At 60.7% G+C, this 24,295-nt stretch overlaps 2 protein-coding genes across 11 annotated transcripts in view; both read left to right on the top strand.

The window, feature by feature from the left end:
* The first annotated feature begins 407 nt into the window (after positions 1-407).
* RHEBL1 (RHEB like 1) lies at positions 408-6,606 on the top strand. 2 transcript variants are annotated; one of them, XM_030554832.1, is made up of 8 exons: positions 408-510; positions 2,053-2,124; positions 3,439-3,506; positions 4,020-4,102; positions 4,593-4,649; positions 4,988-5,035; positions 5,242-5,326; positions 5,788-6,606. In XM_030554832.1, the coding sequence occupies exons 1-8, from the start codon at positions 459-461 to the stop codon at positions 5,875-5,877; spliced, it is 555 nt and encodes a 184-aa protein (XP_030410692.1). In that variant the 5' UTR covers positions 408-458; the 3' UTR covers positions 5,878-6,606. The 2 variants fall into 2 exon arrangements, with proteins under 2 accessions (XP_030410692.1, XP_030410693.1); XM_030554833.1 differs by lacking the exon at positions 2,053-2,124.
* Positions 6,607-16,844: 10,238 nt separating this feature from the next.
* The window catches only part of KMT2D (lysine methyltransferase 2D), a 43,963-nt gene continuing 36,512 nt past the window's right edge, over positions 16,845-24,295 (top strand). For all 9 annotated transcript variants that reach the window (XM_030554718.1, XM_030554721.1, XM_030554720.1 and 6 more), the window contains exons 1-4: positions 16,845-17,243; positions 22,610-22,688; positions 23,511-23,628; positions 24,021-24,238. In XM_030554718.1, coding sequence (XP_030410578.1) covers positions 22,640-22,688; positions 23,511-23,628; positions 24,021-24,238 — 385 coding nt within the window. In that variant the 5' untranslated portion in view covers positions 16,845-17,243; positions 22,610-22,639. The remainder of the gene's footprint in view (positions 17,244-22,609; positions 22,689-23,510; positions 23,629-24,020; positions 24,239-24,295) is intronic.

Here is a 24,295-nt window from a genome sequence, read left to right on the forward strand (position 1 = left end):
TGGGGCAGGGAGGGGGACCAGAGCTGGGAGGCAGATACCCAGCAGGGCAGGGGGGTTGGCAGTCAGTGTGTGGAAGCAGCTCTGGAAGTGAGGGGTCAATTCCGGCGGGTGGCAGAGTCAGGCTGTGGAGACAACCTCCCCTCCCATGTGCTCTGTGTGTGTGTAAAACCACGTGGTCCACTTTTCACCCCTCCGTTTTAATGAATGGAGCCGGCCCCACCCCTGCGCATGCGCCCTCCCCGCTCCCCGCCCCCCTCGGGGGAGTCTCCGCCCCTCCGGCCGGGACGCCGGCCAATAGTCGCGGCGGCTTTCGCAGTGTTGTGGTCACGTGGGAGGCCGGGTGTTGTGGTTGCGGTGACGGTCCCGCCCGGGCGCGCGCTTATCGCTCAGGTTGTCGGGCCCGCCCGCCCGCGTTGTTCTGCCCCGGTCCTAGCGGCGCGGTGCTGTCCGCGCGGGCCATGCCGCTGGTGCGCTACCGGAAGGTGGTGATCCTGGGCTACCGCTCCGTGGGTGAGTCCGGCGGGGCGGGGCCCCGCCGCAGGAGCAGGGGGGGCAGCGTGCAGCCGGCAGGGTGGGGCGCAGCGTGCCGGCGGGGTCGGGGGGGGCGATGCAGGGGCCGTCTGCAGGGCGTGGGGCGGGAGGGGCTCTGCACGGAGCAGGCGGGGGTCTGCGGCCGGGGGTGAGGAGGGGACGGGCCCGCCTGCGCTGCGGGTTTCCTGCTGCTTCCTGGCTCAGCCCTTCGCACACTTCGAGCTGCTCAGCAGCATCTGCGGGGAGGGGGGGTCCTTCCCACCCGGCCCCAGGCGCGCCCCAGGGTGGCGGGGGGGGTTATGGCCACATTCTGGGGTGTGCAGCTCTCTGTCTCTTTGCTGGATCCCCTAGCTCTGACCCCGGGGGGCTGGGAGGGGGGGTCCTTCCCACCCGCCCCCAGGGTGGCGGGGGTTATGGCCACGTTCTGGGATATGCAGCTCTCTGTCTCTTTGCTGGATCCCCTAGCTCTGACCCCGGGGGGGCTGGGAGGGGGGGTCCTTCCCACCCGGCCCCAGGCGCGCCCCAGGGTGGCGGGGGGGGGGGTTATGGCCACGTTCTGGGATGTGCAGCTCTCTGTGTCTTTGCTGGATCCCCTAGCTCTGACCCCGGGGGGGCTGGGAGGGGGGTCCTTCCCACCCGCCCCCAGGGTGGCGGGGGTTATGGCCACATTCTGGGGTGTGCAGCTCTCTGTATCTTTGCTGGATCCCCTAGCTCTGACCCCGGGGGGCTGGGAGGGGGGGTCCTTCCCACCCGCCCCCAGGCGCGCCCCAGGGTGGGGGGGGGTTATGGCCACGTTCTGGGGTGTGCAGCTCTCTGTGTCTTTGCTCGATCCCCCAGCTCTGACCCTGGGGGGCTGGGGCGGGGGGTCATGCGGGGTCAGTTTGCCATTGAGCGCATGGCAGGCGAGAGGAGAGAGGAAATGACCAGGGGTCAGAGGTCACGCTCGGGGAACTGACTCGGCTCCTTAGATTTCGTTGCTCACGTTCAGCGGTTTGTGTGCGGGGGTGTCCGGCCAGGGGCCTGCCCCGCACGGGGTGTGTGTGTGTGTCTGACGTTTCCTCTCCCACGGGATGGGGTCTGGGGGGGTGGGTTCGAATCCCTCTTTTCAGGCTGTTACCTAAAACCACCCACCCGTGGGGGCTGGTGTCCCCTTCGCGCTGGGGGGCATTCGGATGTCCCCAGCGAACCTTGACATGAGTGTGAACCTGGCAGGCCTCACCCTGGTGTCTCTGTGGGTGGCTTCTAGCCACCTTTAAGGGCACGTCCACACTTTTGTCAGACCCCCGTGGCTTTTCCGTGCCGGGCTGACTCGGGCGAAGGGCTTGTTTCGTTGTGGTGCAGACGTTTGGGCTCAGGCTGGAGCCATGGGGGCTCTAGAACTGTGGTTTGCACCGCCATTAAATAGCCTCTTAGCCCAAGGGAGCTGGCAGGGCCAACGCCGGGTGTCTAATTGCAGTGTAGACGTACACAAAGAGACTTGCGGCATTCACAGCAATGAGGTTTCAAATCTCTCCCCTCCAGGTAAAACTTCCCTGACTCATCAGTTTGTGGACGGGGAATTCCTGGAGTGCTACGACCCTACAGTGGAAAGCAGTGAGTGCAGGACCCTTTCAGGCCTGATAAAATCCGTAGTGGGCATCTATAGCCTGGGGATTGTGCTTGTCTTTGCACATTATTTATCCCCGTGGTGCCTAGAGGCCTCACCAAAACCAGTCTCCATGGGAGGTGCTGTGGAGCCCTGCCCCCGCATTGTTTAAAGATGGGGGGGCACCGAAGGAGGGGGTGGGACTTGGCAAAGTGATGTGGCAGAGTCCTGGACAGAACCCACCCGCTTGACCCAGGCTGCGGGATCCACGTTGCTGTTCTTTGAGAGGACTAGGAGTGTGTGGTGTCCGCACTATAACTCAAACTCACTTTAACGCACGCATGTTAAAGCACCAGCCAGGACGCCAGCCGCTGGGGAGGGGATAGGGTGCGAAAGTGGCTTCCTTGCCTGGAATCCAGAGCCTTCTGCAGGGGGCAGGGAGGGGTGAGGTATCCATCAGGGCTCCCTAAAGTGATCCATTGGTTGCTTTTGCCTAGGATGACTGGAAACCACTTCGCTCTGCTTGGGGTTTCGCTCAGATAGATCTCGACCGCGGGCGAGAATCCAGCTCAGAATAACCAGACGAGGGGCCTTTAAGCTGAAAAGCCACGTGCTGTGGGTGGGTGGGTGCGGGAGGGGGATGTTTCCTTTTGCTTTTGTGGTGACCCCCTGCCTCCTTCCTGCCCTGGGAGGTTCCGAGCCCCTTCCTGCTTTCCAGGAGACCTCAGTCCCGCCAATAGCGAGGAGGTGGGTGGACCTTTACGCAGGTCTGCTCCTTGTCAGGAACCGCAGCGCAGCGTTGAGTGTGTGTGGAGACCTGCTGGACTCTATCCCAGCCCTGCTCCGGAGCTTCCCCCTCCTTAGCTCACCGCGGAGCCTCTCTGGCCTGCCACGGGGCTGGGGCTCAAATCCATCATCGACTGAACATCCAGGGAGAGCTGAAGCCCCTTCTTGCGGGGAGGGCTGCCTGGCGCTGGGGCTCGGCTCTGGTTCTGCTGGGTGGAGCTGGCTGGGCAGGACCGGAGGCCGTGGCCCATGGGAGCTGAGCTCAGCCTGGGGGGGCTGGTGTAGCTTAACCCCGGGGTTGCGTACAGAAGCTTCCAACTTCTTTCCAGGGGCCTTATCGCCTTCAGCAGCTGGAACCCTGAGGTAGGAGGGGACGTCCCATAGGGATTGACCCTGGGCCCGCCAAGTCCAAAGGACCCAGGCCCATTCGCTATGGGGCAGTAGCGGGCTCGTAAATCAGCCACTAGAGGGCAGCAGGGAGCTGTGGGGGTGGGGCACACCCTGTAACTGACTCTTGCTCTGTTGATTCCCTCCAGCCTACAACAAAATGCTGATGGTGGGAAAGGATGAATTTCACCTCCAGCTAGTGGATACTGCAGGGCAGGTAAGGCCTTGGGGCAGCCAGGATGGACTAGTTGTAGCTTTTCTCCATGGTGCCTTATCCTGGTGGGTCTCTGCCCCCAAAACCGATACATGCTGCAGCCAGCTCTGTGGTGGAACCCATCACCTATCAAGGCAGCAGTTTAGGTCAGGAAGGGGGAAATCCCCTCTGATGACCAGAGGGAATTTAGAGACGGGGGAGATTTGGTCAGGCCCTTCCCCCTCCCAAAATAACACCTGTTGTGAAAGGTTCGATGTTTCCAAAGGAATTAATCTCCAGCACCAATGCTGTCCCTTAGCATGGCGCTGGTGCATAGGGGGCACTAGTGAAACCTTGAAATGCCACCCTGGCTTTCTGCAGCCTGCTGGGGGTCTCCCATCTGCGTGCTGACCTGGCTCGATTCTGCTGCGCCTGGGCTGGGTTCCTCTGTCTCAGTGGGGTGGGGTCCCGTAATGAAGGGGGGTGTTGATGTTGTCTGTTTGTTTCTCACCCAATGCTGTGCCCGCGGCTCACCAGGACGAGTACACCATCCTGCCCCCCTCCTTCAGCATTGGGATCCATGGATACCTGCTGGTCTATTCGGTCACCTCGCTCAGAAGGTGAGGGCTCCACCCCGGAGAGAAGGGGGGCTTGGCTCCAGCGCGGGAGAGGGGACGTGCAGTGGGGCTGGGAGCTCCGTGAGCCCCCACGCTGCAGCCAGGCTGTGACTACAGATCAGAGAGGGGGCTGTTCTCCCAACTGCCCCAGCAAACTGCCCCTGGGGAGGTCGCCACCAGCAATACAGTGGCTGCCCCCCCTCCCCAGGGTTGTGCCCCCCAGTTGTGGCGGGGCTGCCTGCTGCCCAGGCTAATTGATGGCTCGGGCAGCTTCAGGCTGGGATCCAGCCGACTGCAGGGTGTTCGGGCCCACCCCGATTCGACACAGGGATGGGCCAGTTTGATAGTCACTTCTTGGAGCAGAACCTGCCCAGCCCCCGTGTTCGCCCCGAATCCTGTCATCAGTGTTGCTGGGCCAAGCCTGGCCCCGGAGCAGCGGGGCTGCAGCTCCGTGGCGTCTCCTTAGCGACTGCTCCCCGTCTCCCTTCTGCAGCTTCCAGGTGGTTAAGACCCTTCACAACAGGCTGTACGAAAGCAGAGGGAAGACCCGGTAAGAGTTCCCCTCCCCTGTCCGGGGCCCGGTCTGTCCCAGCGTGGGGGCTCTGGGGGAGAGGCTGGGTCTGCAGCTGCTCTGGGAGGACCCACTCCATCCCTGGCTGCCGGACTCCAAATGGGGCATGTGCCTGTCCCACAACCCACCGAGGCTGTGGATGCTAAGTGGGCCCCGTGGCTGAACGGGCCATGGCCTCGGGGTCCTCCCCAGGGACGGCTGGACACCTGGCCGCTGGGTGTGCGTGGGCCATGGCCCGCTGGAGCTGGGGAGGCGTGGGCTGGAGGTGGCCCGATCCCAGCTCACTCTGCTCTTCTGACCCTTTCCCCCCTGCGCAGGATGCCGGTGGTGCTGGTCGGGAACAAGGCTGATCTCTCCATGGAGAGGTAAGAAGTGGCTCTGCTGCTGTGATGGCCTGTGGGCTGTCAGCCGGTTCCTCCCTGCACCCCATCTCCCTAGAGCTCCCTGCTGAGCTCTGGGCTCCAGCTGTTGCCCCCTCCCTCCGCTCCCCCGTTCCTGGGGGGTGGGCAGCTCTGGTCTAAGGGATCTTCACTCCTCATCTGGCTCCTATTTCACCCCGTTGTGTGCCTAGCCGGGAGGTGAAGACAGATGAGGGCAAGAAGCTGGCGGATTCCTGGGGGGCTGTGTTCCTGGAGTCATCGGCCAAAGAGAACCAGGTCTGGTATATTTCACCTCTGGGTCCCGACACTCCGGGGGGAGATGCTGAATTGCCCCGGGAGCCTACGGACCATCTCTGCAGCATCTCCTGGTACCTGCAGGCTTTGGGGGTGGGGGGAGGGAGAATCTGCCCCTCCCAACAGAGCTGAGGGGGTGTGGGGAAGGCAGGGGGCTGCACAGAGGGGTACAGTCCCTGCACTGCAGAGACAGGAGTGACTGAATTCCCCTAGAGCGCAGCCTGGTGCAGCCATGCAGCTGCTGCCGGAATAGAGGCGCTCGTGGGGGCAGTGGGGGGGCCGACAGATACTGGGGAGCAAGATCCCCGTGCCTGAAGCGCTGGGCGGGTGGATTCCTTCAGGACCTCCCCCAAGGGGGCTGTGAAGTTCTCCCATCCCTCAGAGGGCCATGGGACTGGCCTCCTGGCTGTCACTCAACCCCCTTCCCCACTCCCTCCCCGCAGATGACCCGAGGAATCTTCACCAAGATCATAGAGGAGATTGACCGGGTGGACAACTCGTACTGCACCGTGCGCAGCTGCCTCCTGATGTGAGCACTGTTGCCTCGAGCGTCCTCGTCGGAGGCGGGGGCAGGGAGGGGGGCCGCCTCCCCATGACGTTTGCTTGCAGCCCCAGGAGCGGGAATCCAGGGTTAGACGCCACCAGAGCCACCTGGCCTGGCGTTGTTACGGGTAACCCACAAACACACTGTACCTCACTGCCTGGCCCCGCGCTCCCCGGCGGGCAGGGCCTGCGTTTGCACATTCCCAAGTTGGAAGCAGTCCGTGTGCATCTGGCGCACTGCGTTTATGGAAGGGGCTCTTCTTGCCGAATGTATTCATGGTTTGGGGGGGAAGGGGGAGGGGCAGGGGGGGCTTTGGATATTTATAGCCAGTGTCTAAGCCTGCACGCACGTTTACAGTGGTCTCTGCCCCGGTCCGCAGCATGGGCCCACTTCCCCTTGGCTGCGCCACCGGGGCAGAATGGGACTCCCTTTTCTTTCCTAATGCTGCTGGAACTGGAATCAGTTTTCCAGTCCTTCCAAGACCCAGTCTGGTCTCAATTCGGCTGTGCCAGCGGCCGCCGAACCCTGATCCAACCAGGGTTCCGCCCACCCTCCTGCCTCGCCATCTGTTGCCTTAGTTCTCCATAAAACCAAGAAACTGTTGTGAATGTCAGGCCGCAAAGGGGATTCTTTTCCGATGGAGTCTCTTCCCCAAGCCCTGTTGAAAGGGCAGCACTCATGGGTGGGAGCTGGGGGTGGGTGTGGCTGGATCAATTAAACTTTGTTTTGTATGCAAAAAGAATTTCCTGGTGTCTCTGTGCTCAGGGTCTGAAAGAGAGACTGGGGTGGGGGGGGAAAGGGGGATAGTGGAGCATGAGGTGTGTTCGCCGAAGCTGGGCAGCACTCTGAGACTGTGGTGCTGGGTGCTGTATATAAAACTTAGAGTAGTCGGGGGAGGGGGAATAATTGGTGGTGAGCTTCACCCACCAGCAGAGCAGCTGCAAAAAAGATCAGCAGTGGAATAGTGTTATCATTAGGTTTCAGAGTCAACATCCACTGGGCCTGGATTCACACTTTGCATGCACATAACCCTGTCAGTGGATCTTCAAGTGCTTTGCAAGAACTGAGCCAGCCCTTGGAGGGGTAGGTCAGAATTATTTGTGGTTTGGGGAAAACTGAGTTAGAAGGAGTAAGTGAGCTGCTTGGGAACACGCTGCCTAGGTTGGAACCGAGGTGCCCTGGGGCCCCTGCTTGGCTGAAGAGCGAAGGGAAGGCATGGTTCTCCCCGCTTCACGCTGTTGGGTCACTGAGACCCCAGTGCCATGACAAGTCATAACGGAGCAGACAGAGCCTCTGCTGTGGGGGGCACCTTGTCTCTGCACTGCTAAAGGGGGGCTGGGCAGTGACACCATCTCAGGGTCTCACAGGATTGGCCCCGTTTGGCCTGGCTGCTCTTCACTGTGACTCCTTGTGATTGGGGTTGGGGGGTCTCTGGCTCTGTGGGTTGTGGATGCTCATGTAGAAAGTGCCCTGCTGGCTGCACAGGAGCCCCCCCTCCCCCTGTGGTGCGCTGGGGGGTCTGGCCAAGGCCACATGGGGTGGTGGGAGAAGGGAGCGGGAACCAAGGAAATAGGGGTTCAAAAGGTGAAAGCAATTGCCTGGACTGTTTCCAGGTTAATTAGCCCCATAAATGTGTGGGGAGGGGCCTGCCCCAGCCCTGAGAGGGCCAGGCTCTGGGCAGGGTCAATGGGGGTGGATCCCGTTGCCACGAGCTGAGGGGTGTTGAAGGGGGTGCAGCCGCTGGCAAATGGCGCTTGGTCAGAGGAGTGGGGGGGGTGGTAATCCCTTGGTGGGGTCCAAGCACTGCACGCCACAGCTAATTACCCAGCTCTGTTGTGAGCAAAGAGGCAGTAACGGTGGGCCCCTGCCCGGGAAATCTGTGTGACTGGTTGCCCCCCTTCGGAGATATCACTGAGCCCGCCTGTTATGCCAGCCTGGGCACCCTTTGTACCAGGCGATTCAGCCTCCTGCGTATTGCAGGAAGCCTTTGGCAGAACACGGGCATGCCAAGGGGAGGGTCCCATCCCCAGTGCCTCACCCCCACGGGGCAGCCATTGCTCGGGGGCTGTCTGGAGGGGCCACAGGAAGGCTAAGCTCTTTGACAGTCCCTTGTCTCTGCTAATGGCCCGTTAGCCCTGGCTGGCTTTTCTCTGCTGTGAGATGAGTGGAAGCAAAGAGGCTACTGCCGGTGCACAGGGAGCGGGGCCGGCCTAGGCCAATAGGAGCAGATGCTGGATTGGTGTTTGCGGGGGGGTGGGGGAAGCCTCTCCTGACCCCCAGAGCTGCTGTCTCTGTTCTGGCTGGAACTCAACTGCTGCATCATGGCTGATGGCCGGGGTAGGGTCTGGCTGCTGTGAGCAAGGGGCCCTGCAGGGAATTCACATCGGCCATCTTCCCAGGTGAACGTCCCAGGGCACGGGGAGCTGATGGCGGCAGCAGGGTTCTATGCCTGGCTCTGCGGGCGTCACTCCCACACTGCGTGCCTCAGTTTCCTTTCCTGTTGGTGGGGGCGAGTCCCCGTCTCCCAGGGCACAGGGAGGTGTAACTCATTCCTGCCTGGGAAGAGCTCTGCCATTCTGAGCTGCGGTGAACACATCTGTGTTTTAAAATGTAAAACAGCTTCCTGCTGACCTGGCCAAATCCTGCTGGAGGGGCCACTGTCCAGTTCCCTTTAAAATTCCTCGGAAGAGGGATCCTCCTCCTCCTTATTGCTGCACAGGTGTTAAACAGCTGCTGCGCTCCACCCCAGCTGTGGCTGCATCTCAGGGGTGGTCTCTGGGGGCTTGTTCAGTCGCTATCGTGCTGCACCCCAGAGGTGGGTGAAGCAGGAGTGGGGGATCCTCTCTGTTATCAACAGCCTGCTGGCCGTGCCCATACCCCCAGGGCAGTTGTCAGCGTTCGGAGCTGTCTTCCAGAACCAGCTGCACTTTGACCAGGTGCCATGTTGGAAGGAACTCCCTCGTTCTCTGGGGGCTGGGACCTGGAGCCCCCCACTTAGCTAAAGGGGCATGGGGTGCAGGCCTCAACCGCGGCTGGGCGAGGGAATTTGGCCAGGGAACTCTGCCCTCTCGTGGATGAACAGGAGCTGTTCACTCTCGGATCTGGGCTGTTAGGGACCGATGCGGACGAGCCCCCAGTCGCCAGAGGCAAGGGGGGGGAAAGGGAAAACTCACCACGAAGGAGGAACTGGGCACAGAGAGAGGCACTGAGGTGTCGAACAAGAAGTCTGGGGTAGGGCTTTTTGAACCCAGGAGGCCGTCTCGCCTGCGAGAGCTCTGGCGTGCGAAAGGGGCTCACATGAGGGTTGCAGGCCTGTGCTAGGCGCCCTGTTAAAGTGCCACGAGAGAGCGGGGGTGTGATGGGACATGGCTCAGCCCAAGAGTCAGGGGGCGGGCGGTGCTGGGGCATCAGCAGCCCCGCCTGGGTGACCGGCTCTGCAATGCAGGAGCAGAGGACTCAAGCCCCCGGGGGCTGTGTGGATGTGCCCGTGAACGTGGCACGAGTAAGAGACGGACTTTGCACTAGTGCGACTCGCCCTGGTGTAAGCTTGATTTTGCACCAGCCTAGACAAGGCCTTGGAAGCAGCTGCCGGGCTGGGGAGAATTGGCCCGGGAGGGCAGGGCCGCAGGGAGCGAGGCAGGAGACCCAGCCCTCCTGAGGGGAGCTGCCTCTGGGCCTCTTAGTCTGTAGAGTTTGCTGGGGGCGGGGGCAGGTGCTGTCTCACCGAGGGGCTGGAGAGCGCCTGGCAGGACGAGACCCTGACGCTGGGCGGGTTCGAGTGCTGCCAACAGATTGTTGCACTGTGCGCCCCTTCCCTGCCCTCCCCTCGGCACGGGAAACAGCCCACTCCTGCTTTGTGGCAGCATCAGCTCCACCTCCCAGCATCCAGCCACTCCTCAGTGCCACAAATCCTGGGCTGTAGAGTGGAGAGGAGGCTTTTCCCCTGGGGAGCTTGGTGCCTCCTGCCTCTATGCCCGTCGGAAACACCCCCACTCCGTGCATTGCAACGCGGCTGGGCTGGAAAACGGCTCATGCCGAGCTGCCTGCTGGGGCAGGCGGGAGAATCTGGTCATAAAGTGTGGTGAGATCAGTGCAAGGAAACTGCATGAGATGAAAAAAAAATGTAAAGGGTAACACGCTGACAAGTCCTAAAAGGTTACACAGTGTGAAAACAACCTGTGGAACTCACTGCCACAGGATACCTGGATTCAAAATCCAGCTTGGGCGTTTAGAGGGATAATAGGAACAGTTGCACTTAGGCTAGCTAGGAAGAGCTTTTTTGTACTCCCCGAGGTTTCGTGGTGTTAGCTAATAATGCAGGCTGGTTCCTTCTTGGAGGTTGGAGTCCTGGGGCAGTGCCCCTGTTTTACAGATGCAAAAATTGAGGCACAGAGGGGAGAAGGGGCTCACCCAGGGTGATGCAGGTAGTCAACGGCAAAGCCAGGAATGGAACCCAGGAGTCCTGGCCAGTCTGCTGCTGTAACCCCACCCCCAAGCTGGAAATGGAAGGCCAGGGTCCTGCTTTTTAGGCCTCCCTCTCTGCCAGCTGGACTTTGCTCCTCTACTCAAGCAGGGACTAAAACCCAGAGGTCCTGGTTCCCACTCTGACCCCCTGGGTCAGGAAAGTGGGGAGCTGTGAAGTAACAACCCCCTCCCTGGGCACAGCTGGGGGCTCCAGGCAGAAGCCATCCTAATGGGGCTGAGGTGGGGGGAGAACCACAGAGCCCGTGGGGGAGAGATGCTCACATGGGAGCCTGCCTGCAGTAGAATGGGGGAGCTGTGGGGGCACTGGACGCTCCAATGGGGCAGCCATGGACGGCGGGAGCCAAGGCCTTGTCCCCAGCAGGACCAGGGAGCCAGGCCCGCTGGGATCCACTCATGGGGCTGGAAATCCCAGTGCTGCAGGATCGGCAGATGGAGGCTGTGCTAATCCCACCCTGCAGCACCCAGCAGGCTGGCGGGGAGAGGGGAGCTGGCTGCAGGCAGTAATCTGGGCCCTGGCTGTGGCTCTAGCCGGTTCCCTGCTCAGCCCCAGCCCTGCTGCTCTCCCTGGGCCCTGAGCTCCAGTGATCTGTGTTTGCTTTTCCCTCGGCCTGTTGCTGAGATCCATGGCTCTGTCCATGTGTCTCTCTCTCTCTAACTGCTGCAGCCAAGTGGAAAGTCCCAGGCTGAGCCCTCAAACTGGGCATCTGCCCCCGGGAGCGATTTACACTGCGTCTTATTGCTACTGGTGCTCGGACTGGTTGGATTGTCCCTCATCATTCCAGCCACTGGTTGTCTGTCCAGCCAGGGCTCGAACTGGGCCAGTGTGTGGCTGCACCATGGATAAGCACCTTTTCCAAACTGCCCTTGTGTTCTCCACAATCTCAGCTTTTGTTTATGAGATTTCTGGCCGTTGTGGCTCCCCTGGGAACTGTGACTCGGGTGTAGCAGGGCAGCAATGGCTGTCTGAGTTTGCAGAGAGCCTGAAACCCGAGCTGTGAACCGCTCTGTTCACCCCAGTCCCTGCTCACTCCAATGTCAAAGATGATCCTTTCAGTATGACTGTTATCTAGCCCACTGCCCCTCTAAGCCTCTGACGAGTGATTAGGAGCAGGATCAGACTCCGAAGATCTGCAAAATCTAGTTTGGGTAACTGCTCAACCATGGGGAAGGGGAGGAGCTTTGAATACCACCGAACTCTTACGTTTTTCCTGCAGTCAAGCAGGAGCCCTGTGGGTGTGTGAGCCCCCCTGTGGTGCTAAGCACAAGGAGCCAGAGCCGGCGGGATTGTACTTTGTACATCTGCACAATCTACTTGGACCCTTGTTTGGCATCTTAACTAGGCGAAGTTGTTTAGTGAGCGGGGCTTGGAAAAGTATTTACTATTGTTTCCCCGTTCATCCACCCCATCTAATCTATCTGTCCTCCCACACCTATCTAATCTCTCCTGGCTCCTATCCCTTGGGCTCTGATCTCTCTACTCCCTCTGCAGTATCGGGGGATACAGGATGATACTTCACTTCCTGTTTTAAACCATTGCAGTGTGTGGCTGTCAAACCGCTGCCCATTCCACCCCAGAGGTGGCTGCATTTCAGTGGTTGGTGGAGCAATTCCCATAGCGAGCACAGTACTGGGTTTACGAATTTCCTTCTGTTAAGATAAGTTCCTGTCTGCATCCTAAAAGACTTGCCCATACCAGTATTGCACTGGCCTCTTCCTTTGTCAGTCAGTGTTAAAGGCATTCTGAACTATATGCATTTCCTCACCTTTTGGGGGCAAAACCAGACTTTCAGGCACCTGCTCTCCTACTTGGTGTAAACTTTGCTTGTACCAATCAGAAACAAACACACAGAGTTTTTGGGCCCCGTCCCCTATGACACTTCTATGATGCCATAGTGGGTATTTTAGACTGGTCTGCCATGTGCAGGCAGAAGAGGAGAAAGAAAAACGAATCCTGTGTACCTTGTACACACCCGTAACCGAGCCTGATCACTTCGAAGCCTCTCTCAGCTCACGTGTTTTAAGCAGAGTTTCTACGTTTGCCGGTCGTTATGAGTTGGTTTGTATTCGTAAGTATTGGTTATTACTAAATGCTACATCCGTGTTTATAAATATTGTTTACTGCATCTTTGTTTATAAATATTGTTTAATAGTAAATACTTCAGCCATTGTATGTTTTAAGTTCCATTAACCCTATTAGCTAATCATACGCTGCTCCCCTACCCCTTGTAACTATCCCCAATAAAACTTTTAATTAATTAATTTTAGTTGTGTGCGTGCCTGCAGTTTGCATCGTGACCCAGACCCTCCTTGCATCCCTTACCTATACAGTCTATTGCCACGTACAGCCTGGTAAATAACAGCTCTGCATTTTTCTTTCGTCCCTAAAAGTACGTGGCAATCTACACCTTCCTATTGGCTTTTCCTTTTCTCCTCACTCTCTAAGAACAGATGCAGCTAGTGGCGCCCTGACCCAGCATCAAGCAAAGCCCCAGGGCCTGAGGTTACAAGTCCGACTGTTGTGGAAACTGGTTGCAAGAGAAAGTTTGTAGAACACGTTGTAATGCAGGGCAGCAGCCTGGGGCAGTGATTTGTGCCCCAGTATTTGGAGTCAGGACTCCTGGGCTGTATTCCTGTCCCTAGGAGGGAGTGTGGTCTAGTGGTTAGAGGAGGGGATTGGGTGCCAGGACTCTCGGTTCTATTCCCAACTCGTCCAGGGAGTGTAGATGAAGCGCTGCTCTGTGCCTCAGTTTCCCCCTCTGTGAAATGGGGGTTATACTGTTTACTTTCCTTGTGACATGCTCTGAGCTCCGTGACTGAGAAGCTGCTGCAGGAGGGCACAGAACCAGCAGGACTATTACATGTTATTGTAAAACTCTCTTGGCCGGGAGGACTGGAGTTTCATTTCCCCCTGTTGCAGGTCTCCAAGGGGTGCCTGGCTAGAAGGGGCATTAGCCTGGTGCGAGCGTGCCGGGGCTGCCTTCTCCCTGCCAGTCCCAGGCATAGCCCTCTTCCCCCTGCTCCCAGGGTTCAATGTTGGGTTCAAGGCTCAGGCTCCAGCCTCGGCACCCTGTGAAATGTCCCTTCACGGGGTAGCTTTGATCGTGGTTATTCCCCTGGGCTGGGGGAGGTGGATCAGCCTTAACCCAGCACCGGCTCCACCTCCAATAGGGCTGCATTCTCCAGCCTCCTGCCTGCTCTCCGTGACTCTTCAGCTGGGCTCTGAGCTGGGACCCAATTGTCCAGGGGGCTGTTGGCTGGAGGGCGGGGGGGGGGGGGAATTGAGCAGGCCAGGGGGCTGCATCCACCCAGCAGCAGGAGAGAGCCAAAGTGACCAGGTGAAGGCTTGGCTGGGAGTGGGATCCAGCCAAAGGCTTCACGGGCTTGGGGCTCTGCTCCTCTGCAGTCAGAGCAGGGTCTGCCTGGGGCCATAGCAGCTGCTAAATGCTGTTCAGTGAAATGCGCTCGCAGCCTCCCACAAGCACCAATATTTTAGCCCCAATCGGCCCCCTCGGCTGAGACCCGAGGCCCCTCTCCCCTCTGGAACAGGACTGAGGCTCGCTCGCCTGCTTCTCTGCCAAGTGGAGGCAGGGTCCCCTAGCAATTGCATTGGGTTTGCTCTGCCCTAGGAACCTGGGGAAGGAATCATCTCTTCACGCACACACCCCCCCCATGCTATTCTAGGCAGCTGTGAGCTTGGAGAGACCCCCAACACGGGGAGCGTAGAGCTCACTAATCGACTGGGCACCACCGCCCTCTCCTGGAGGGAATCAGAACTGGCCAAGTGCATGCACTGCCCTATACAGTAAAAAGCAACAAAGATCCTGTGGCACCTTACAGACTAACAGACGTCCTGGAGCATAAGCTTTCGCGGGTGAATACCGACACACGCATCCAACGAAGTGGGTATTCACCTACGAAAGCTCATGCTCCAAAACATCTGTTAGTCTATAAGGTGCCACAGAATCTTTGTCACTTTTTACAGATCCAGACTAACACAGCTCCCCCTCTGATACTTGCCCTATACAGGTAACAGCAAGTGAAGATCCTTGAGCTTGAGGGGTGGGGCCTGGGAGATTCCACTCTTGCCAGGAGATTCTGAAGCGTCCAGTCCTAGTGATGGTGACGAAGCTGGATCTGTTTTTTCCAGACCCCTGTGAGAGCAAAGTGAATAAACCCAGATCCCTTCGTATCCGACATGGCCCTGGCTACGGATGCATTTTCCCAGGGATTTGCATTGCAGGGAAGATTTCTTTGGAGCTTCTAGGTTTGCCAACAAAAAATCCCAAACCAACCGAAACCTGCCATGGCGTCATCATACCTCCATAGGCTGCATGTTGGGTTCTTTTAGAAAGCCAGGCTCCAATCCTGCATGCGCGCCATGCAGCCTGGTTGGGCTGGGCCCAGTGCAGGATCAGGGCCTAAGGCCGAGATTTCCAAGCCATCGAGGGGATTTAGACACACTGTTCCCATCCATTTCAATGGGTGTTGTGCATTTAAATCCCACAGGGCAGCTTTGAAATTCTCTGCCCGCAAGTGTCCTTGTGTCCATTCTCCAGCTGCACTGCTCCTTCGTCCAAACGGTGCTGGGTCAGTAACCCCACTGGGGGGCCAGCACACTCCTGGCCACAGTACCTGCATTCATAGCCTCATTCATCCTGTATGCAAAGAGGAAGAGCTGCAGAAGCACCCTGTTCTCCAAGGGGATAACTCCTGGTTTTCAGTGCATAACAATCAGCCCCTCCTGTGTGAATATGCCTGTGCACACCCCCAATATACACCTCTCCAGAGCTTTACACTTCATACATAGCGACTAACTCAGCAGCACCTCATGCCTTTCACAGGGTCACTGGGCCCCGCGGGGTGGCGGGAGGGGATGGGGTAATGTGCTCACCACCTGGAGCTTGCTGCAGTGCTAAAGGGTTTGTTCCCTGCCATAAGCTCACACATGTGTTGCAGGATCAGGCATTTCCCCGCTACCCTGGAACATGCTGGTTCCTGCCCTCTACTGGATGGAATCAGAACTGCCCAACCATGCATCCTAGGGTCTATGCTGCTAACCCTTGATGGGGATTCTCCTTCAGCTGAGGGCGGTGGGGCGAGGGGGGGCTGGGTCTTTTGGCACAGCAGAAACTTCTCTCCCTGCTCCAGATCTGAAGGAGAGCTCTGGGCTGCAGGAAAGCTTCTCTCTTTCACCCACAGAAGCTGGTCCAGTAAAAGATATTACCTCACCCACCTTGTCTGTGCAGCATATTCATCCAAGAAGCTGCGTCACTGTTCTGCATGGGCCCTGCCCTCTGTTTTACAGGTGGGAAAACTGAGGCACAGCGGCTTTCCTGAGCTCACACAGCACGCTGGGTACAGGACCCAGCTCAGACAGTGAGACGTGCCGGGATGGACAAATCTCCTCCCCCCCCCCGCCCCGGGCTTTACCCGTCTCCGTCCTATGGCGCACACCTGTTCCACAGGCTCCCGTGCCAACCTGTGCGTGGGGCGCGAGGCCGCACACTGAACAGCACCGGGCGGGCAGGGGATTACACCGAGGGGGCAGAGCTGACACGGGGGCGGGTTCCCACCGCTGGGGGCGCAGTGGGACCTGGGGCCCCCCGGCGCTCGCTGGGTCTGCAGCGTCCGGAGCCATGTGCCTGGGGCAGGGCGCCCCCCTGGGGCTTGCAGGGGTATTGCACCCGGACCTTTGCCCTCCAGCCTGCACGGCTGGGTGGGGGGCGCTAACCAGCCCCCCCGGGCCCCATCTCTGCACATTGCAGGGCCCCGGGGGGCGAGGCGATGCCCGCTGCAGGGGAGAGGCGCTCCTGGCCCCCATGATCCCTGCAGAGAGGGGCCGCAGGCCCCAAGCCCCCCCAGCTCCGGGGAGGGGGTGGCGGGGGGGGCAGGGCTCAGAGCTCGGCCCACGTGCTCACCACCACCCGGCCCGGCCAGGGCAGGGTTAACGCGCGCGGAGGGATCCCGGACAGCGTGCGCTGCGGTCCCGTGCCTTGCGAAAAGCTGCGGCTGCGTGAGCGTGTCCCTCCGCCCGGGCCCCCCACAAAATAGCGCCGGAGCCCCCTCCCTCCGCCCCGCGAAGGGGGCCTCTGCGGAGCCCCCCGCACGCCCGCCCCGAGCCCGCCCGCCCGCGCGGGGCCGCTCCCGGGCCAGCGGCAGGGCAGGGCCGGTCCCCACGCGGGATCCCCCCGCCTCTCGCGGGGGGGGGCGCAGCAGGACCTACTTTCCTCTCCGAAAATGGCCGCCTCGGCGGACACTTTCCGCTGCGCTCGCTGAGCCCGGGCGGCGGCGCCGGGGGCCGCCCGCGGTGCCCCTTTGAACCCCCCCACCGCAGCCGCGGGGGGGCGGGGGCCGGCGCGAGAGGGGGCGGGGACTTCACCCCCCCAGTCCTGCCCCACTTCTGCCGCCGCCGCCGCCGCCCCGGGCCGGAGCAGGGGGCCGGGCCCGGCGCGGGGGGGCCCGGCTGTTGCGTGTCTGTTTCCGTCCCCGCGCGGGCGGGGAGGTTACAATGTAGCCAGGCCCGCGGCGGGCGCTCGCTTCCCCCGGGGCAGGAAACTTCCCGGCCCGCACCGGAGGGAGCGGCCCCCTTTGTGTCCGCCCCGGGATCCGGCGCGGCTGGGGGGCGCCCCACGGAAGGGAGGCCCCCCCGGAGGAGGGCCGGGCACTGCCCCCCCCGTGTGATCCCCGGATTTGGGTCTAGCAGCGTTTCCAGCCCACCCGGTTCTGCTGGTGGTGAAGATTTTTGTCCGGCGGGGGCAGATTGGACCCCCCCTTGTCTCGTTTCTTTAATTATTTCGTGGACAATGTTCTCCGCGGCCGCCCGCCGCTGGATCGTACCGGGGGCGGGTTTCTGGACGGCCTTGTAAAGCGGTGAGTGGGGTCCCCTGGATCTGCCCCCCCTTTCCCGGGGGCGCTGGGGGGGCACCGCGGCGGGTTCCGGCTGTGGGGGGGGCTGAGAGGAAGCGAGCGGAGTAAACTAGAAGGAGCTTCTGCTCCTAGGCCTCTGCCTTGCGCGGCGGCTCCCCCGGAGCGGTTCGAGGGCCGCCCCCGGCCCGCGGTGGGGTGCAGCCCCCAGCCCCCCTTGTGGCTTCTGCGGGGGGGGCGTTGTGTGGGTCTGTTCTTCATCCCCGGCCCAGGCTGAGTTGGGGTTTCTTTGCACAGCCATGGATCTCGGCGGAGGGGGCGAGAGTGGGGTGTGGCGAGAGAAGAAGGGGGACGACGGGGCACTGGGGGGTGAGTCTGTTTTTTGCAGGGGAACCTGGGGGGAGCTTTTGTTCTGTATAAATCCTGATCCTAGGCCTAGGTTGAGCTTTCTCTCCGTGGGGCAGGGTCTCTCTGTATTGCGCCCCCCCCATTCTGCTGCATTTGGAGCCCTGCTGTCCTGAAGTGGGGGTGCAGAGGGGTATTATGGGGGGGACTCTGCTCACTCCCTTCCCCCCTCCCCTTTCGAGCCTGTTGGCTGTGTTCTCCCCCCTGCTTCCTGTAAACAAACCGGGGTAAGGAACCGGGGCTCCCCCTCCTTTGGCTGCTCCCCCCTAAATTCCTCTCCTAGCAAGTGTACACTGGGGGGTGGCTGCCCCCAGAAACAGAGCGACCCTCAGTGCGGCCTAGGCGGCCTTGGCTATCCTGGGCTGAGTGTAATCGCCGGAGGATTAGCAGGGAGCCCTAGGAGCTTTGCTCAAACAGAAAGTGGTGGGATGGGGGCGGGGGGGGGCAGAGCTCTTGCTTATTTCTTCCCCCTTCCCAGGCAGAAATGTGGCTTCCCAGGCTTTTGTTCCCCGGCAGCTTCTCTCTCTGACCCCTGAGCTTCAGGGGGACAGAACCCACAGCCCTGGGTAGGCCGATCCCACCCCCCCCATCACTGGCATCAGTCCCCAAAGACGTGGGGTCCAGATTCTTCACCTGGCCCCCCAGTTAAATCCGGCCCCTGGAGCTTCCCCAGTGTGTTGGGTGAGAGAGAGTGTGTGTGTGTGTGTCGTGGGGGGGGTGACCCTCTTCCCCGGCAAATCCACAAACACTTTCTCTGTCTCTGCTCTCGGGACAGGCCAGGCTGCACCTGTTGCTCTCCCTGGTCTAGCTGTTCCTCGTGGGTGCCACCTCCTGCTGCCTCTCCTGTCACATGGGGAGGAGAGGGTCCCGGGGCGGGGGTTGGGTGGGTAGGGCATGCAGTGGGGGTAATGCTGGCTCGGCCCCCCATGAACAGACACAATGGCCAGGTGTCCCAAGGGCTGCAGTGTCAGGGCTGGAGCCGGGCCGTGCACTCTGCTTAGTAAGGCCGGGCTTGCTTAGATTTAATGAGAGGAATTCACTGCATATTTTATCTCCCGAGTCGGGGTGCAAAGGCAACCCCCCCGGGACTCCCCCCATCAATCAATATAAAAAGACACCAGGTGCTGCTTAAATTAATGCTAGGTTAAAACTGCAGCAGGCCAGGTTCTGATCTGTATCTCGCTGGTGTAAAACAGGAACAGCTTGGTGGCATTGTTATTCCACCTTTACACTGCCAGCGGGGCTCAGAGGGAAGGGATCCAGTGTGGGGTCTGGGCAGGCTGCAGTGTGTTGTGTCCCTGCTGTCATAATCCACCTAACCCTGTGATGGGTCAGTGTTTACCTGAACCCACTTCTTTTGGGCAGGCTCCTCATGTCTCTGTTTTGCTGACCAGATGCCCAGGTCTGCGCTCCAACCACTTGACAACACTCCCCCAGAGCTGCCACTAGAACACAGGCATCCTGGCTCCATCCAGGGCCTTCACCGCTCTCTGAGCCCCACTCCCCACTGGTTGTGTGGCTGTGCATCTCCCATGAGCCATTTTTCTGTGTTGTGATGGGGTCTGAGGTATTGCAGGACCTAATTAAAAACAAAACAAACCAAAAAAAACCCTGGGGGGGGGGGGGCTCAGTGGAGCAATGAAATTACGGCCTCCTGCCCTGGCCTCTGGAGCATGGACTAGAACGGGGGGCGTGAAGCTCTGAGGGGATCACAGGAAATCCACCCCCCACACGATCCCTTGAAAACATTTCAGTTTTGGAACCAGCTTGAAGCTGCCCAAATTGCTTCTTAATCCAGAACTTCATTGTTGTGGCAAATCCTGCCGCTCGGGAAGGAAAATGGTCTCTGGGAATCTTGAGGGTGGGTTTGGGTTTTTGACTAGAAGGCCCTTCAGTCCAGGATTCAGTGGGGGTTTGTCTCTATGGCCCTGCTTCTGCAATCGGCTCTCTGAGGACTGAGCCTTTGCTCCCTTGCCGAGCCTCTGTGGACGCAGGGATCTGCCCACAGGGATCCGCTTGTGGGATTGGGGCCCAAGGTGCCTGGGTGCACTGATTTTGCTTACTGAGACCTCGGGGTCATTAGCATCCAACAGAGAAATGGCCGGCGATGGTTCTGTCCATTTTCTCCCTGTCCCCCCGTGAGGCTGGGAGGTGTCGTTCTCAGCCCCGGTTCTCCGGGAAGGTCCGTTGCTGACCCTGGTGGCACCAGCAAGAGGTTGGTGATGCTGGTAGGGGCGTACCCGGGCCCTGCCAGTCTGGACTAAGGCTCCCTCATCCTTGTCCCGCCTCTGGTGCCATCAGGTCTGTCCTACCTGGCCGTTTCTCCAGTGACTTTCTTTTAGGGGACCTCAAAGCGACTTGTGAATGCCTGGCTTGGCCCTGGGGGGGCTGAGTGCCCTTTGGGTCCTAGTGGGGAGTGGAGTGTCTTGGCCGTTTGCCAGGTCCTGCCCCATCTACACACTTTCTGCAGTAGGAGGAGACTGAGGTGCTGAGAAGCGACTGGCCCAAGGTCACAGTGGGAGTCAAAACAGAATCCAGGTGTTCCAGCTCCCAGCCACAAGACCTATCCCAGATCCGGGGAGAGAACCCAGGAGTCCTGGCTCCCAGCCCCCTGTTCTAACCCACCAGACCCCACTTCCCTGCCAGAGCCGGGGAGAGAACCCAGGAGTCCTGGCTCCCAGCCCCCTGCTCTAACCACTAGCCCCCACTCCCCTCTCAGAGCTGGGGATGGAACCCAGATAGATCTCCTACTCTGAACACTAGGCCGTGCTGCCTTCCACCAGATGCAGACTTGGTGGCTGGAACGTGCTAACACGGGAGCTGCTGTCTCTGGCCCTCCAACCCCACACTTCGACCTAGTTCTCATCCTCTCGTGCCATCGTTGCCGGCGATGCCTGGCGTGGCTTGGGTAAGGCTGCACTTGGCTTTCCAGGACTCTGGGGGCAAATGCCTGGGTGGAGGGGGTCAGAGGGCTCGTGGCCCACTCCACCAGCAGGTGCCCTGCCTTCCAAGGGAGCTCGGCTGGGGAGGTGGCACAGAGCATCCCTCAGGCTCCAGCAGATTGGAGCTGTCTAGCCCAGTGCCTTATCTCTGATGATGCCTGGAGCCAGCTCCTCTGGGGCCTGGAATATGGGGGAGGTGATGTCTCCCCCCGTCCCCCAGAGCTCCCAGGTGAACTGTCCATGCAGCCAGCCCCAGCTGAGGGCTCAGTGGCTCTCCGAAGCTAAGCAGGGTCAGGGCTGATCGCTGCCCGAATGGGAGACTGGTGCAGAGCAACTTGGGATGTTTTGGGGGGCATGCTTTTCCCCTTCTGCCATTGTCCCTGGGGGACTTTGCCCCAGGAAGCTCTGTCTTCAGACAACACTGCAAACCCTGGCTGCTCGCAGGGAAGAACAATCCCATTGCACTTAGGAGAGTCTGTGCGCCCAGGGGAAGGTCAAACAAACACTGCCCTCTGACCTGACGAGCTCGTTAGGGACTGTGCTGGGGAGGGCAGCATCAGCCTGTGGTGCTGATGGGGAAACTGAGTCACGGAGAGGCGGCAGCTTGTCCAGGATCTCACAGTGGCAGGGGATGGAACCCAGAAGCCCTGAGTGTGTCCGCACGCCCTTGTTTTCACTCTAGTTTTGGGCTTCGCCCAGTGGTTGCATGGACGGCAGCGCAGTGGGTAAGGTGGCATTGCCTGGTGCCCTCACTGGGCCAGCTGCTTCTCAGTGCTGTCTGGGCCCCCGAACCCATGAGCCAGATGGCGTCTGGGGGTGCCCGCTCCTGCGGGCTGTGCCTGGGAGGAAGCTGGCTGCTACCACCTGCGGTGACTCTAATCGAGGTCAGTCCATGCAGATGCCACAGGCCTCGCCTGCGAGCACCCTGCCTCAGATATGCTGCGCCGACCCCTTCCTGTTCCTGGGCCCAAGGCCATGGCAAGCTGGTAGAACTACAGCTCCCATGTTGCACCTGGGTACCCGCCGCAGCTGGTGTGGGGGTAGCGTGGTAGGAGAAGCGGCCAGGGGGGTGGTGAGACCAGGCAGGGGTTCGGAGTGTGCGAGGCGTGTCCAGTTGGCACAAGGGTCCTGTGAAATGTGTGCTCGGAGCAAGGCATGCTGGGACCCTCCCCCCAGACACGGTTTCTCTGGTCCTGCTTACTTTAGCACAAGCCTGGGATTTGGCCAGACCTCCCTCCCCAGAGCAGACCCGCTGCGGGGCGCACACTGGTCGTTCTTGTGGTGCCGGCAGGTGCCTGTCTGACGCCCTGGTGACAGAGTCCCGCCTCCAGCTGCCCCGCCAGCCTGGCCCTGCAGAGCCGCCCCTCTCCGTGTCCTGGCTGCTGATGCACAGGGCCGGTTCTGATTCGGCAGGGAGTATTATGTGATGAGCCCAGTGGGCACCACCAGTTTGCCAGCTCTCAGTGCACATGTGGGGGTCTCTCTGGGCATTGTCTGGCTCTGACAATGCCCGGGCTGGGGACAGGCCCCGGTGGCTCTCGGCAGGCGAGTGAAGGGGTCGGGGCTGTGTTTGTGGCAGGGAAGCCTGTCGTGTCTCTGCCCTGGCTGCACCTGCTCTAGCGAGGCAAAGAACTGCAGACTCCAGCCCTGTGGGGCTGGCACCACCCCAGACAGGCCTTGGGGTTTGCAGGAGGCTGTGAGCTGACCCCTGTGGGGTGGGGGCAGGGTTCCTGGCCTGCTGGGGCTGTGGGGCTGGTTTCTGTGACATGGGCCCTGGCCTGCAGGGAGCTGGCTGAGACCTACCCCACTTGAGCAGCCGTCTGGTGGGAGCAACGCCAGGGGCAGGTGACCCAGAGGCAAGCATCTTGGTCTCGCCGTGCGGGGTCTGTGCCAGTGACCGAGAGCCTGGCGTGCCAATGGGAGCAGGGCTGGGATTAGGCTGGAGCTGGGGGCGGACGGAGGGCACAGTGGGCAAGGGCATGACCGATTTTCAGGAGCTGACATGTCCCCTCCTTCCCGCCACAGGTCTCTCTGGGAGGGACGGCAGGAGACGGGATGGATGATCGGAAACCGCCCAGCCAGGCCAAAGACTGTGAGGTACCAGGTGAGTCCGGGGCAGGGGGGTGAAGCCAGATAGGGCATTGCTGGGAGCACCCATTGCAGCTCTGCCAGAGCCGCCTGGCCTGGAGGCTGGTGGCTGCCCGAGCCATTGTCAAGGGCTGCAGTGTGGCATGGCACAGGGGTACAGCCCATGCCTGGCGAGGTGGAGTCGTACCCCTTTGGGGTGTTGGGTTTCGGAGCCACATGTCCCCATCTTCCATCCCACAGAAACAGCCACGTTGGCCACATTTTACCTGGGAATTGCCAACGCCTGTGTGTCCCCGGTTTACCTGAAACACCTTCCCCTAAAGAATGGGGTTGAGAGGTTAGAGCTGGGGGGCTGGGATCCAGGACTCCTGGGTTGTATCCCCAGCTGTATTGTTTGATCGTGGGCTGGTGCCTCAGTTTCCCCATCAGAGCAATGGGTCTGAGAGTGGCCCAGCTCAGTAACGAGGGAGCAACGGTGAGCCGTGGGCGAAGGGCCTGGAAGGGGCCGGTGGATGAGTGATCCATGCCATGCTGGGGACATGTCTGGCGAAGCAAGTGGCTCACCAGGCATTACACTGTCCTGTTGGGGACCCGTGGTGCATCCCGGGGAGCTGCGCTGGCTGAGGTGGGGCCGACATGCAGCTGCCTGGTGCAGAGGGATCCCCCAGTGGGACGGCCTCTGCTGGGTGAGGGGGATGCACTCGGTGCCCTGAAAGTAGGGGCTGGGCTGGGGCTGGGCCTGTGGGGGTGTCGGATGGCGGGGAGGGGGGAGATTGGCGTAATGGTGAGGGGGCACCTCCGCTGCTGGGATCCTGACGGGGCAGCCCCCTTGTTGCAGCCGACGGGAGTGCATCTTCGGAAGAGCGGGGCGGCGCAGAAGGAGGCCCCCTGAAGCCACCGGAAGCGGCTCCCGCTGCCCAGGAGCCAGAAGCCAAGGAGCCGCCCCAGACCTGCAGGTGAGCGTTGGGGGATGGGGCACCTGTGACGCTGGGGGGGCAGAGCCTGGAGTTGTGTGCTGTGATTTAGGGCAGGGAGCAGTCGAGGGGAGTGGGTCCGTCCCACTTGAGTGATGCCCCAGAGGGGCCCATTCTGGAGCTCAGGCCCCAGATCCTTTATCTTGTAGGGAAGCCAAATGGAGCTGCCTGGTTGGTGCTGGGACCCAAAAGCCCAGGGGGATGCTGGGATGCCCTTTGCCCCCCAGGGATGGGAAGGAGACATGGGGGCAGGAGGACATTGGATGGATCAGGAGGGGAGGTGACTGGGGTGGCGGAGGGGGGGGGGAGCGTAGCGTTTTTCTGCAGGCTCCCCACCCTGCCCCCACTGACTCTGCTCTCGTATCTGCCCCCAGCGCCCTGCCCAGGCGTTGTGCCCTCTGCAACTGCGGCGAGTGGAGCCTGCATGGGCAGGGGATGCTGCAGCGCTTCGAGCCGGCGCCCGACTGGCCTGAGCGTCTCTCCGGGCTGCCGGATGGGAGGGGCCCTGGCGAGACTCGGGCCCCTGGGGACGACCTGTCCCTGATCGGCTTCGCGGAGGGGGTGTCACCAGGAGAGCTCTTCGGCCCAGCGGGTAAGGAGCACGGGGCGAGTGTCTTCCTTCCGCGGGGCCTGCTGGTGCCCCTGCCGC

Source organism: Gopherus evgoodei, chromosome 3, assembly GCF_007399415.2.
Source record: "Gopherus evgoodei ecotype Sinaloan lineage chromosome 3, rGopEvg1_v1.p, whole genome shotgun sequence".
Classification (NCBI taxonomy): domain Eukaryota; kingdom Metazoa; phylum Chordata; order Testudines; family Testudinidae; genus Gopherus; species Gopherus evgoodei.